At 42.9% G+C, this 15,968-nt stretch overlaps 1 protein-coding gene across 7 annotated transcripts in view; it reads right to left on the bottom strand.

The window, feature by feature from the left end:
* Positions 1-15,968, bottom strand: part of pygl (phosphorylase, glycogen, liver) — a 260,396-nt gene that overhangs the window by 225,768 nt on the left and 18,660 nt on the right. For all 7 annotated transcript variants that reach the window (XR_011593114.1, XM_070879224.1, XM_070879226.1 and 4 more), the window contains one exon: positions 3,598-3,729. Coding sequence is in view for 6 of the 7 variants with exons in the window: in XM_070879224.1 (XP_070735325.1) it covers positions 3,598-3,729 (132 nt within the window). In the remaining variant the exon portion in view is untranslated. The remainder of the gene's footprint in view (positions 1-3,597; positions 3,730-15,968) is intronic.

The following is a 15,968-nucleotide window of genomic DNA, read 5'->3' as shown; positions in this document are numbered from 1 at the left end:
AGATGGGTGCAGCCTTTCTTTGCTGTTGTTATTGTTTTTCTTGTTTATGTCACTTCACTCACTGTTCTAACTGTTCTCACATTGGATGTTTTTTGTAAGTTATGTAACTTTACACGTTTATAAGTGAACTTAAAGTTTAAGTCGGCTCGTTGGTCTAAAAACAGTCGGCTTGTTAGTCTAGGGGTTGTTAATTCAAATTTGTGAGAGGTCCCGGGTTCAAATCCCAGACAAGCCCATTATTTAAAAGCAGTAAATCTGAGGACTGGGAGAATTTAATAATGCAGCAGAGGAGGACAAAGGGTTTAATTAGGAGGGGGAAAATAGAGTATGAGAGGAAGCTTGCTGGGAACATAAAAACTGACTGCAAAAGCTTCTATAGGTATGTGAAGAGAAAAAGATTAGTGAAGACAAACGTAGGTCCCTTGCAGTCAGATTCAGGTGAATTTATAATGGGGAATAAAGAAATGGCGGACCAGTTAAACAAATACTTTGGTTCTGTCTTCACGAAGGAAGACACAAATAATCTTCCGGAAATACTAGGGGACCGAGGGTGCAGTGAGAAGGAGGAACTGAAGGATATCCTTATTAGGTGGGAAATTGTGTTAGGGAAATTGATGGGATTGAAGGCCGATAAATCCTCGGGGCCTGATAGTCTACATCCCAGAGTACTTAAGGAAGTTGCCCTAGAAATAATAGATGCATTGGTGATCATTTTCCAACAGTCTATCGACTCTGGATCAGTTCCTATGGACTGGAGGGTAGCTAATGTAACACCACTTTTTAAGAAAGGAGGGAGAGAAAATGGGTAATTATAGATCGGTTAGCTTGACATCAGTAGTGGGGAAAATGTTGGAATCAATTATTAAAGATGAAATAGCAGCGCATTTGGAAAGCAGTGACGGGATCGGTCCAAGTCAGCATGGATTTATGAAAGGAAAATCCTGCTTGACAAATCTTCTAGAATTTTTTGAGGATGTAACTGGTAGAGTGGACAAGGGAGAACCAGTGAATGTGGTGTATTTGGACTTTCAAAAGGCTTTTGATAAGGTCCCACACAAGAGATTGGTGTACAAAATTAAAGCACATGGTATTGGGGGTAATATACTGACGTGGATAGAGAACTGGTTGGCGGACAGGAAGCAGAGTCGGGATAAACAGGTCCTTTTCAGAATGGCAGGCACTGACTAGTGGGGTGCCGCATGGCTCAGTGCTGGGACCCCAGCTATTTACAATATACATTAATGATTTCGATGAAGGAATTGAGTGTAATATCTCCAAGTTTGCAGATGATACTAAGCTGGGTGGCGGTGTGAGCTGTGAGGAGGACGCTAAGAGGCTGCAGGGTGACTTGGACAGGTCAAATGCATGGCAGATGCAGTGTAATGTGGATAAATGTGAGGTTGTCCACTTTGGTGGCAAAAACACGAAGGCAGAATATTATCTGAATGGCGGCAGATTAGGAAAAGGGGAAGTGCAACGAGACCTGGGTGTTATGGTGCATCAGTCATTGAAAGTTGGCATGCAGGTACAGCAGGCAGTGAAGAAGGCAAATAGTATGTTGGCCTTCATAGCTAGAGGATTTGAGTATAGGAGTAAGGAGGTCTTACTGCAGTTGTACAGGGCCTTAGTGAGGCCTCACCTGAAATACTGTGTTCAGTTTTGGTCTCCTAACCTTAGGAAGGACGTTCTTGCTATTGAGGGAGTGCAGCGAAGGTTCACCAGACTGATGTACATGTGCAAAAATCTTCAGGAAAAAACTTTAAAGCCACAACTTTAAACTTAAAGAAATGTTATTCCAAACATGACATATATCTTCAAGTCCTCCAAATGTTACAGATCCACCTATGTGTGTTGCAGACAATTACAGCTAGGTTTGGACACACTAAAACATTGATAATGTACTAGGTTTACCTATTAACAGTTCAGGCTGGTGGTAAATTTATTTCTCATCCGTTTGCAATTTGAGAACGAGTACCAGGAATGAGAAACTATAGTTATGAGACGAGAATTGAATTACTGGGGCAATTTTCACTGGATTAAAGAACTCTGAAGAAGAAATTTTGTTGAGATTTTTTTAATTATGTCTTGTTCGGATGGACAAAGAAAGACTATTTCCTTTGGTTGGTTGTGTCAGTGATGAAAGGTCATCTATTTAAAATTGTCATTGAAAATGATTTGACACAGGCAGCTCTTGAGGCCGAGCCTACTGGATCTCTTAGGAGAAAAGTGAATAAATATTTGAAGCAGAGGTAGTTACAGGACTATGGGGAAAGAGCAGGGGAGCGGATTCGTTTGGGATTATTCCAATATAGAGCCAGAAAATGGCCTCCTTCAGTGCTGTAAAGTTATATTGTTCCCAGATTCTTAACCCTCCCGAAAATGTAATTAAATGATAACAAATGTTATCTATTTGCAGTGCACCTAGAGCAACATGCTTAGGAAATGGGCCTTGTAGGAGCAGCAGTACTATCTTGCATTGAAAGGACTGCAAAGTAATGTAAGGAAATGGTTAAATTCTTGATATTAACTTTAGCTTTCAAGTGAGTTTCTGTTAGCAATGTTCAGTTCGTAAAAGGGATTCTAGTTAGATACTGTTTTAGCTAATAAGGAGAGGCCACAAAACTGTCCGTTATTTCTAGCTTTGAAAATTAGGGAGTGTGAGTTAGGCTTGGGGAGTTAAAACCAAAGTCCAGCTAATTGGATGAAGCAATACTTTGAAACATGTGGTTTCTCACGCAGCTAAGAAAGGTATAAAAAGAGGGGTGTCAGAATTTGACACAGCTTCGTCAACTAATTTGGTCAAGCTTGAAACTTGGGATGCGTTACCTTGAATCGTAAATGTGACCCTGAGTATATGTATAATTATTATTAGTAATGGTTATTATATATTTGTAATTGTTGGTAATAATAGTTATCAGTGTAAGCTTAATTCCTACGAAAGCCAATAAATGCCTTTGAACCCTATGTTGCGGAATAACTTATAAATTTAAAAGAACATCCACTCACTAATAATAATATAATTAGTGAGATTCAGGCATGATAAATAATACAGGAAGTAAGTGCGACAGCAGAAAGTGCATGCTGGAGACAGAACTTTTAATATATTATAGATCTAGTTAGATTTGTTGGATAACTCTCTCTCCATATATTTCATTATCAATAATGTATGGAATATTTTTACTTCAACACATGGTTAGGCTGTCCTGGAATTTCAGCGCATATCAGAAACCACACTCCAGATCCTGAACAAAGTGAGCAATGCAACAGGGAGTCTATTGGCATTGCTATATTGTGCAATACACGGTATAATACCCGTGTCATTATAAAGCAACGCATCCTTGAAATTACTAAGACCAACATTTTGGGAGATTTCTTAATTTGTATAATTTATGAATTATATTGGTGAATTAAAATGGTCAACCAAACAAAAAGCCTTGCTAAACATTTTACTAACATTTACTGTAAGTTATAAACATTTAGCAGCAGTTCAACACTATTACAAATTGTTAGAAGGGATCGCTTTTCTGATTATGAACATTAGATTCAAAAATATATTACCAAATTTGACTAGGTAAATGTAAATGCAAAAAGCCATACCTCTGCATCAATCCATTTGACACCATCTTTGGTATGCATTATGTGGCCATAGAAGCAAACAGGTAGTACATACTCTGGACGAGCCTTTTCCCAAGGGTTGCCATGTCGCAGCCAGTCATCAGCTTCCTCCACCTATAATCAAAGCTCACATTTATTAACTTGTCCATATGTAAATAATTAATCACACTCTGCACAGAAGCTTGCTTACAAGTTTACATAGAAACATAGAAAATAGGTGCAGGAGTAGGCCATTCGGCCCTTCTAGCCTGCACCGCCATTCAATGAGTTCATGGCTGAACATGCAACTTCAGTACCCCATTCCTGCTTTCTTGCCATACCCCTTGATCCCCCTAGTAGTAAGGGCTTCATCTAACTCCTTTTTGAATATATTTAGTGAATTGGCCTCAACAACTTTCTGTGGTAGAGAATTCCACAGGTTCACCACTCTCTGGGTGAAGAAGTTCCTCCTCATCTCGGTCCTAAATGGCTTACCCCTTATCCTTAGACTGTGTCCCCTGGTTCTGGACTTCCCCAACATTGGGAACATTCTTCCTGCATCTAACCTGTCTAACCCCGTCAGAATTTTAAACGTTTCTATGAGATCCCCTCTCATTCTTCTGAACTCCAGTGAATACAAGCCCAGTTGATCCAGTCTTTCTTGATAGGTCAGTCCCGCCATCCTGGGAATCAGTCTGGCGAACCTTCGCTGCACTCCCTCAATAGCAAGAATGTCCTTCCTCAGGTTAGGAGACCAAAACTATACACAATACTCCAGGTGTGGCCTCCCTGCCCCTGTACTCAAATCCCCTCGCTATGAAGGCCAACATGCCATTTGCTTTCTTAACCGCCTGCATGCCAACCTTCAATGACTGATGTACCATGACACCCAGGTCTCTTTGCACCTCCCCTTTTCCTAATCTGTCACCATTCAGATAATAGTCTGTCTCTTTGTTTTTACCACCAAAGTGGATAGCCTCACATTTATCCACATTATACTTCATCTGCCATGCATTTGCCCACTCACCTAACCTATCCAAGTCACTCTGCAGCCTCATAGCATCCTCCTCGCAGCTCACACTGCCACCCAACTTAGTGTCATCCGCAAATTTGGAGATACTACATTTAATCCCCTCGTCTAAATCATTAATGTACAGTGTAAACAGCTGGGGCCCCAGCACAGAACCTTGCGGTACCCCACTAGTCACTGCCTGCCATTCTGAAAAGTCCCCATTTACTCCTACTCTTTGCTTCCTGTCTGACAGAGGTATAATGCAGCTATTATGGAGCTTAGTTTTTAAAGGGAGTGTTTTTAAACATCCTACCACGAGCAATTCAATTTTGTCAGGGCAGGTCAGTATATTTTAGGGGTTTTTACTTCAGATATTCAGCATCTCAGACAACTTTCATAAGTGGTCCTGTGGATATCTGAACGGAATATATGGAATTGAGGACAGTAAAGTAAATGGGATATATGAAAATGTATAAGCCATGGAAGAATAGCTGGGAGAATGTCAGATTGCAAATAGTGCAACATCAGCATAGCTAACAGTCTGTCTCAAGGTTTCAAGTCAGAATCCTGCCAATAATATATAATTGTAACATGAAATACATCTGCAGAATTGCAAGGTCTCAGTAAATAGTCACACCATTAGATTGAAACATTTAGAGGCAATACTTGAGCTTTCAAGAAGAACATCTCATATAGATTGACTAATGAGTGGCTGAGTTAAGACTGTCAATCCATTTGTATTTTGTTATCTGATTTCAAAACTGTACAACTGTTAACGCTTTACGATGTAACTTCACCTATCCGTAGGGAGTGTGTACGCTCTATCCAGAGAGTATATCTTCTGTCTGATAGGTCTTACTGGCCGGTAATAAAGACTGCTTTGTTCAAAGCACAAGAGGTATTCGACTCAGTAATTTTACTGAACCAGATTGAAGTAAAAGAATCCAGGAATTAACATTTGGTGTCAGAAGTGGGATCTCAACGGACGACTGCCGAAAACTTGCGAATTAAGAGCCAGACTAGCCTTGGACGAGACGAGGGGGAAATGGCCACTGGAGTGAGTATGATTTCAATACTGCTCCAGTTTCCCCCGGTTTCAAAAGTCTGAGGAAAGTTTAGCCACTCGCTGGTTCTCAGGTAGTGTCTGAACGAGATCCAGGACAATCTGGTGAATACCTTTCAAACTTAGAATAGGGATAGAGATAGGGAAATTGCGCGATGACACAAACCAAGCGGCGACTTGGAAAGGGAAAGATAGTTAGAGCTAGATAGGGATAGATGATCAATCATGGATCCAAAAAAAAAATTAATAGGAAAGAAAAGAGACTCTTGTGAATGTCTGTTTAAATGAGAAATGCTTCTGTGACTTTTACTGTAAAAAAAAAAGCCGGGGAGTTGTGGTTTGTTTTATCTCAAACAGAATGAAAGTTTGTTTTAACCCTTCGTAGTGTTGTCCTGTATGTGGGAAGTTTAAGAGTGTGAACCTTATTGAATTACGTATATTCGGATGATAAGTTGCGGAGCCAGGAAATGCCCAAAGGATAGATTTGTTAAAAAAGAAAAAATTACATGGTCCCAGTGGTTAAAAAAAAGAGAAAAACTTGTTGAAAGCAAACATTCAGAGAAGGCACAGCAAAACAACTGAGATGGATTCAAAAGGATTTAAAAAAAAAAAATTATATTAAATAACACGACCTTGAGGCTGGAACAATTGAGATAACGAAAAGCAGTCCACAGCCTTCGTGCCAGACTTCTCTCTAGTTATAAAAAAAAACCGTACTAAATAGATGCTGAAAAAAAAATGTTCTGAGATTTTAAATTATGAAAAATATAAAATCACTCCTGTCCAATTGGCAGAAAAACTCCATTAAATTAGGGCTTTCATTGACTGATTGAATTTAAACTGCGCAGTAACGCGAAAGGATAGGGAAATTTGGAGACTAAAAGAAATTAATTGAGGCTCATAAGAAATCAAAATTAGAAAATTAGGCTCACAGGGAATAAAATGGGGATTTAAATAGAAGATAGGTGTTCAACTCAGGTACGACGTCGACCTTGTATATCACTTGGCCCGTCTAGGCTCTGATTGAATTTAAAAAAAAACCCCGCAGCAACTCGGAAGGTAGGGCCGAAGCGAACGCGCAGTGACGTAAACGCGCAGTGAAGCGAACGCGCAGTGACGTCAACGCGCAGTGACGTCAACGCGCAGTGACGTAAACGCGCAGTGACGCCGACGCGTAGTGACGCAGAGGCGCAGCAACGCGAATCGCGAAAGTCAGTGCTAATGGCAGTAAGTCTGTAAGTCTTAAAGTGTTTAGAGTTTTAAGTAGTTTTAAGTATTGAAATCGCGCGGCGACGCGGGTAAGTGTTAGAAGTCTGTCTATTTTGTAAATCGCGCGGCGACGTGAACCGCGCGGCGACGCGGGTAAGTGTTAGAAGTCCTTGTTTATCTTTTAAAGTTTAAAGTATCTTAACTCGCGCGGCGACGCGAGCCACGGGTCGACGCGGATTGCGCGGCGACGTGAACTGCGAGGCAACGCGGATTGCGCGGCGACGTGAACTGCGAGGCGACGTGGTAGTTTAGTATTGAAATCGCGCGGCGACGCGAACCGCGCGGTGACGCGGGTAAATGTTAGCATTAGTAAAGTTTGGTTATTTGGAGTTAGTTAAAGTCAGTGTTAGTTCTGTAAAGTCTGTGTCTATTTTTAAGTTTGTTTAAATTGCATGACGACACGAACGCGTAGCGACACAGTAATACGAGGGGCAGTGTGAAAATGGGTAATCAGTTAGATAAAACCACGGATGCGGATAGTCCGCTACAAAAGCTATGTGAGGAATTCCCTGAAAGAGCTGAAGACTTTAGAAAATTATCAGGAGCCCTGAACAAATTATTAGGGGATGACCAGTGGCCTCTAAGTGACACTAGAAGCGTAGAGGTAAAAAAAAAAAGCACAGGGATTAATTTGGAGAAGGGGACGAGGAAAAGGGGATAAAAAAATTTAATTGCAACCTGGCGACATTATTGTCAGAAATTAAAAGATGCATCACTTCTATCGAGTTGGCAAACAATGCTATTAAATTAGGACTTGCATTGACAGAGGGAACACATGTTAAAACTGTAGACGTCTTTAAAAAAAAAGAATGAATGTGCGCACGAGAAACTTGCTAAGAGATCCTCTGGGACCTCTGAGAAAGGTATTGATCAACTACAAGTTAAAATGGCTGGCTTTGTGTTAACCGAGGCTGATGATGAAATTGATGAGTGGCCACTGACTCAGCGCCCAAAGGCGCCTCCTGCACCCCCTGGCCTCTTGCTCCAGTCCTCTTCCCAACACCCTCCACCTAACACTCCGGTAAAAAGAGTTAGGAACAACCACATATCACCAAAGCAACAAACCCAAACTGACTCCTCATCCTCTGATAGCGATTCGGATCCCCAGTTTACAAGCAATATAGCCGAAAGGACCAGATCTCACACTCGAAAGGGCAGAACTATATCTCGACATCACAAACAGTCCCGTAAATCTTCTAGTCAACCTACCAGTCCAAGTTGTGAAAGACATAGCAAACACCCCCGCCGATCGAGACGCAGAACTGTCAAGCAGTCAGACAGCTCTGAAACATCCTCCGGCCTAGAAATGATTTCCAAGATCCCAAAGTCCCGACACCAATTCCCTGTCAGACGAATGCCAAACCCTGATGCACAACAAGCTGCAGACCACCTCTCTATAGATGTCTGTGATTTTCAAACAACTATTTGATTGCTCACGCTATCCGGACAGATGGAAAGGGCAGTTAGATATTATTGGCAGAAAAAGAAAGGGGAGGGGGGAGGTGCGCCCCCAACCCGGGTCAAGACTGAATACGTGACTAGAAAGGAAGAGCCATCTCGGGAGGAAGGATCAATAGAACCGCAGTGTTGCATACAGGATTGGATGGATAAGCAAGGATACGGTTATACTAAACAACCAAACGGCCCGAGCCCTGCTAATAAACCTCCCTATTGTCCCCGGCATGGTATGGGAAGAGACCGGGACTGGGTAAGAGGAATTGACTGTTTTAATTGTGGGCAGGAAGGACATTGGAATAAAAATTGCCCCTACCGTCAGCATGGAAAAGGAAGAGGAGGAAGAGGAGGGGGGCAAGGGGGGAGAGGAGGATCTTACACTAACTTCTCCCAGAACAACCCCTTTGGTCAATTGTCCCCCGATTGACTACGCAGCTTGATTGTGCAGGGATCCTCCCCGGACGACGAACCCATTCTGAATGAGTGGCAACCCTTTTTGATAGATACGGGAGCCTTCATGTCTTCTGTACAATCAAAGCTTAAACTCCCTGCTTCTACTGAAACACAGGAACTTTCAGGATTCCTGGGACAAGTCTCGACATTCCCAGTGTCAGAACCGGTTAAAATGGGTTACCAGGAAGAATCGGTGGAACATCGAGTTGTTATCACAACCAATCTGGACTGTAACTTGATGGCTAGAGACCTCCTTTGCAAATTCCAGTTGCATTTGGAGTGTGGAGATAATGGGATTATTGTAAAACGGGAAACCCTTAAGCGGCAGTATTATACCACTAGAAACCCTCAGTGGTGGTCTCTGGACCTGCCGCAGGCACCCTATCACGTGACCCTAGCATACGATCCCAGTGGAAAGAATCAGGACCTGCAGAACTTTTATCAGGATCACGAAGGGGAAGTGAAGGGAATTCTATTAAGGGCTAGAGTGACTGGACTGGAAAGAGTGGCAGATTTTGTGGAAGTGGATAAGAATCTGTGGAAACAGCCCCTAACAATGGCACCGCATATTGCTCGTGAAGTATTAGCCCCTCACCATGCTAAAGATTTGGGAGTTATGGTACGCAAGGCCATAGATGAGGCTGACCCTACCAGCCGGGATGTGCAAATTGTAAAACATGGCCGAACAGTCCAATTTAATGGGGACCCCGAGAAAGTATTAACAACTCTACGGCATCATACTGGCTCGGACATACCTGATTATGTGGATCCTCATGTGTGGGCAGAGGACTCTTTCCAAGTGGGTTATACTCCCATTAATTGAGATCCCAGTGCAGGGCAATGTGGACTGGCCCTCTATCCGACAGAACCCACTGAAATCACAGGCAATCCTAAACTGACTTTTCGGCACTGTACTGCAATTAATCTGGCCTGTTTTCTTACTGAGCCACCCCAAGATGAGGAAGAACCCAGTCATGATTGCTTATCTTTAATTTAAGAGGCCACATCAGTCAGGGAAGATTTAGTTGATGGAAGATCCAGACTGTATTCTTACTGAGCCACCCCAAGATGAGGAAGAACCCAGTCATGATTGTTTATGTTTGTTGACGGAAGTACTTCTATTAATCCAGAAGATACACAAATCTCAGGATACGCCATAGTAAACCAGGAGAATCAGGTCTTGGAATCTGCTGCTTTGAAACCGCCTATTCTGCTCAACAAGCTGAACTATTCGCCCTCACCCAAGCCTGTATCTTGGCCAAAGATCTCAAAGTCAATATCTATACCGACTCTAGGTATGCCTTTGGGGTGGCGCATGATTTCGGACAATTATGGAAAAATAGGGGATTCCTAACCTCACAGGGGAATGAGATATCTCAAACAGCTAGTATCTGATTTGTTGCAAGCCCTCATGTTCCCCAAACGCATTGCCATTGTCAAATGTACCGCCCAACCTACCGGAAATTCTCTGGTTGATATAGGGAATCGTTGTCCTGACCAAGAGGCCAAACAGGCCTCTCGTGACCAACAGATGGTAGTGCCCAAAATTATGAGTCAGACTAAAAATCCTGCGAAGGATAAGTTAGCCTCGGAAAAACCAATGCCAACCATCCAAGATGTTATAAAAGCACAGGGGGACGCTCCTGAAAAAGATAAACTGTTGTGGAAATATTATGCATGTACTTATGACAATGTTTCTAAACTCTGGACCACTCCCGCGGAACAGACTTGCATGTCTGACGAGTTGGCCTCATGGGTTATAGAATGTCTGCATTTTGCTACTCATTGTGGAGCAAGGACCACGAGTGACACACTTTTGGCTACTTGGTGGCACCCTAAACTCCAGGCGCTCACCCAGAACATCAGTAGTCGTTGCCTGGTTGGCCAGCAACATAATCCAGGGAAGGGAGTCCCCTGTGATTGGGGTAAAACGCCCCAACCCGAAGGTCCCTTTGAGACATTTCAGTTGGACTACATTGAGTTGCAAAAAGTTCAGTGTTACAGATATGTGTTAGTAATAGTAGATGTGTTTAGCAGATGGATTGAAGCCTACCCTAACCTGGACAATAAGACTCAGACTGTTGTTAAGGTGTTAATGAGGGAAATTGTTCCTAGATATGAGATCTCAGCTAGACTGATGACCACCTATGTTCTTTCTCTGACTCAGGCTCTGCGACTAGTTCACAACCAGGTTCAAGATGCTCACCTCGACCTCCCAGTTTTACCCGAATTGTCCCTCGTGGCACCAGGGAAGTATGGATTCGGAAGGGATTAGAGCCACAATAGGAGGGGCCTTTTTAGGTGTCACTCACTACCCCCACTGCAGCCAAGGTTGAGGGGAAAAGTGCCTGGGTTCACCTGCACCACTGCAAGCTCATCACCATTTAAACAAATTTTGCTGGTTAGTCTAATTCCTGTTTCTGTTCCAGATCTCCTCCTCCCTATAGCTGAACACGGCAGTTGAAGGAGGATCAGTTTGAACTCTTACCTGTCAGACAGCCAAATACACTGACGGAGACCTGAAGGGAAACGTGAAAACAGAACTCTTTTTATCAGCTAAATAATTGGACTATTTATAAGATGAGACTGTGTCTGTATGCTACTGTCTGCATAATAGTGTTGATATATGACAGTTTTGGTGCACGGGAAGGAAGACAAAGGCGAGAGCTCCATGTAAACACCTTTTTGTATATGTCTTACGTTTATGCGGAAAAAGGGCACTTCACTAGATGCTGGGTGTGTTCACATATCCCTATACATTCCAAAGGGGGAATTCCTTTGCGCACCGTTCCCCTGACCCTAACTGAGACTGTTAGATGGATTCAAAGAAACGATATTGGAACAGGTAGCTAACCGTACTGCTGAAGCTCTGGAAGGCATCACAGCTGAAATGGTAGCGATAAGGACCGTAGCATTACAAAGCCGAATGGCCCTCGATTACCTGTTAGCTGAGAAAGGGGGAACGTGTGCCCTGATAGGATCTGAATGTTGCACTTACATTCCTGATAGTTCAGAAAACATAACCCACCTTGCCGATCACATAAGGAGGGAGGTGAAAAAGTTATCCACACCAGCAAAAGAACTTAGCAGGTTTGATTGGTTTCTGGGTGGATCTTGGAGATCCTATCTAATACATGGGGCAATTGTTCTCATCATAATAATTACCTGCTGTTTGATTGTTGGTTGCCTTAACCTCTGCTGTAAAGCAATGACAAGGTTAGCAGACCCTCTTGTGGTCAAGGGTTCCCGGGTTATGATCCAACAAACTAGAGAACTACTCAACAATGCAATACTCATAGAATGATCCTAAATGTTATCATAGAATGATAAAAGGGGGGATGTGGATATCTGAACGGAATATATGGAATTGAGGACAGTAAAGTAAATGGGATATATGAAAATGTATAAGCCATGGAAGAATAGCTGGGAGAATGTCAGATTGCAAATAGTGCAACATCAGCATAGCTAACAGTCTGTCTCAAGGTTTCAAGTCACTAATCCTGCCAATAATATATAATTGTAACATGAAATACATCTGCAGAATTGCAAGGTCTCAGTAAATAGTCACACCATTAGATTGAAACATTTAGAGGCAATACTTGAGCTTTCAAGAAGAACATCTCATATAGATTGACTAATGAGTGGCTGAGTTAAGACTGTCAATCCATTTGTATTTTGTTATCTGATTTCAAAACTGTATAACTGTTAACGCTTTACGATGTAACTTCACCTATCCGTAGGGAGTGTGTACGCTCTATCCAGAGAGTATATCTTCTGTCTGATAGGTCTTACTGGCCGGTAATAAAGACTGCTTTGTTCAAAGCACAAGAGGTATTCGACTCAGTAATTTTACTGAACCAGATTGAAGTAAAAGAATCCAGGAATTAACATTCCAACACTCCCTATGAAGTGGAGTGTATCTTTACCTGCCTGCCTGATATCTATATAAATGCAAATCAAGGTTCAATTGAAGGAATGCACCTAGACTGTACCTGAACCACCTCCTCTTTAAAGGCTGCCCAGTGCTCCATTACATTTCTGCCTGTCCGTCTTTGACTCCAATTTACCCGGGCCAGATCCCTCCTTAATCTGCTGTATTCAGCCCTCCTCCAGTTAAGTATTTTTATTTTAAATTGCTCCTTGCTTATCTCCATAACTAATCTAAACCTTACGATACTATGATCACTATTCCTGAGATGCTCTCCAAATGTGACATTCTCCACTTGACCCACTTCATTCCCCAGGACTAGAACCAGCAATGCCTTTTTCCTCATTGGGCAGGAAACATACTGATCAAGAAAATTCATCTGAACATACTTCAGAAATTCCTCGCCTTCTCTGCCCTTAACACAATCATCACCCCACTATCACTATTCTAAGCTTTCAGGGTTTTTCGGCGAAAACGGTAACGATATGTGAAACTTACCGTTTGCGCTGTGCTACCGTTTTTAGCCTGAACTTTCAGCCTTTATGTCTGTGCCACGGTAAGGGTGGCATTGCACAAGCATTCACGGTGCAAAACCTTGAATTTCGCCAAATTTAGTCTGGGGCCGGGAGCGCTGTGAGACTGGCCTTGGAAGGGGGGAAAAAAGAATTCCCCAAGATATTTGCAAGGCACTTATCTATCGAATCACTGAAAAAAAAGTAAAAAATAAAAACTTTAACTTACCTTTTCTTGCAGGTTTTCATACTTACCGCTGCTGATAGGACTGCACCGACAGGTTTGACCTGTCGCTATTCTAGACGTGGCGTACGGGTCGGGAGAGAGCCGGAAGTCCGACGCAAAAGCAATCTGCGTCATTGCACATTGGCGCACCTCTCCCCGGCGGTACTTGGAAGTGCTGCTGCAAACAGGTACGCAAGAATTCCACCCGGGCTTTGCGACCGGGTTTTCGCCATGAAGGGTCAAATCGCGGCACAAACTTCTCGAAAATCCGGCCCCTAAGCTCTCTGTAATTTCTTTGCAAATCCGCTCTTCTAGCGCCTTCTCATTTTTTGGTGGCCTATAAAATACACCAAGTAGCATAGTAGTTTCTTTGATGGCCCAGAAATTCCGGCCTCCCGGGTCCATGCTGATTGTGTACAGACCCGGGAAAGCATCGCAAAAGCCGGTTTCCAGCATACAATGCACATACGCTGAAAACCGGCTTTTCCGCTCTGTCAAGCTGCAGCTTGACAGATCCTCTGCATCTCAGGAGCGACAACATTTGCATGGGTAAGATTGCGGTATTTACCTATATCTTGCCCAGCAGATGTTCTGAAAACAGGCGCATAGCCTACTTTTACAGGCGTAAGTTATAAAATACACAAAAACATTATAAAATAAAATTTTAAAAATACATTTTATTGTTTAAACACCGCTCCCCCCCCCACTACGGTAAGTTTATTTTAAACCATAATTTTAAAAAGTTTTTAAAAATCGGAAACATATTTTTTTTACAATACATAAATAACTTTAATTTAAATTAATAAAAACATGTGGTGTATTTTTTCTATTTTTTATGAGAGTTTTGTGTGTTTGGTGGGGGTTTCTCATTCATAATAATGGGAACTCCAACTTACGGAGTTCCCATTATTATGAATCAGAACATACTTTACCTGATTGGCTGCCAGAGCCATGTGACTGCAGCTCCAGCCCTGCGCACGTCCTGAAGTGCACGCTCTCCGACGCGCAGTCAGTGGAGGCCTCAGGACCAGGAACTCGTGTGGGCGCAGCAGGAACAGGTAGGTGCACATCTTTTTTAACTTTTTTACCCAATCGCCCGTGGGAAGCAGCCGACCAGGATTTCTGGGCTATTGTTTCTCAACTCTAGCCTAATAGATTCTGTCTTTGATCCCTCAAGGACATTCTCTCTTTCTAGCATTGTAATATTTTCCTTAATCAAAATTGCTACCCCTCCTCCTTTTCTACCTTCTCTCTATTTCCTGAATACCTCGAACTGAGGAATATTAAGCAGCCAATCCTCCCCTTTTTTGAGCCAGGTCTCAGTTATCACATCACATTCCGAAGTGGCTATTTGCACCTGCAGCTCACCAACCTTATTAACCACACTTTGTGCAGTTACACACATGCACTCCAAACCTAACTTAGACTTATAGAAACATAGAAAATAGGTGCAGGAGTAGGCCATTCGGCCCTTCGAGCCTGCACCACCATTCAATATCATGGCTGATCATTCGCTCAGTACCCCTTTCCTGCTTTCTCTCCATACCTCTTGATCCCTTTAGCCGTAAGGGCCATATCTAACTCCCTCTTGAATATAGCCAATGAACTGGCATCAACAACTCTCTGCGGCAGGGAACTCCTCACAGGTTAACAACTCTCTGAGTGAAGAAGTTTCTCATCATCTCAGTCCTACCCCTTATCCTAAGACTGTGTCTCCTGGTTTTGGGCTTCCCCAACATCGGGAACATTCTACCCACATCTAACCTGAACTGTCCGGTCAGAATCTTATATGTTTCTATGAGATCCCCTCTTATCCTACTAAACTCTAATGTATAAAGTTGATCCAGTCTCTCATATGTCAGTCCTGCTATCCCGGGAATCAGTCTGGTGAACCTTCGCTGCATTCCCTCAATAGCAAGAACGTCCTTCCTCAGATTAGGAGACCAAAACTGAACACAATATTCCAGGTGAGGCCTCACCAAGGCCCTGCATTAAGACCTCCCTGCTCCTATACTCAAATCCCCTAGCTATGAAGGCCAACATACCATTTGCCTTCTTCACCGCCTGATGTACCTGTATGCCAACATTCAGTGACTGATAAACCATGACACCCAGGTCTCGTTGCACCTCCCCTTTTCCTAATCTGCCGCCATTCAGATAATATTCTGTCTTTGCGTTTTTGCCCCCAAAGTTGATAACCTCACATTTATCCACATTATACTGCATCTGCCACGCATTTGCCCACTCACCTAACCAAGTCACCCTGCAGCCTCTTAGCGTTCCCCAAACAGCTCACACCGCCACCCAACATAGTGTCATCTGCAAACTTGGAGATATTACACTCAATTCCTTCATCCAAATCATTGATGTATATTGTAAAGAGCTGGGGTCCCAACACTGAGTCCTGCGGCACTCCAGTACTCACTGCCTGCCATTATGAAAAGGACCCGTTTATC

The sequence above is a fragment of the Pristiophorus japonicus genome, chromosome 4 (genome assembly GCF_044704955.1).
Source record: "Pristiophorus japonicus isolate sPriJap1 chromosome 4, sPriJap1.hap1, whole genome shotgun sequence".
In the NCBI taxonomy this organism is placed as follows: Eukaryota; Metazoa; Chordata; class Chondrichthyes; family Pristiophoridae; genus Pristiophorus; species Pristiophorus japonicus.
This window is presented reverse-complemented; position numbering and strand designations above follow the sequence as displayed.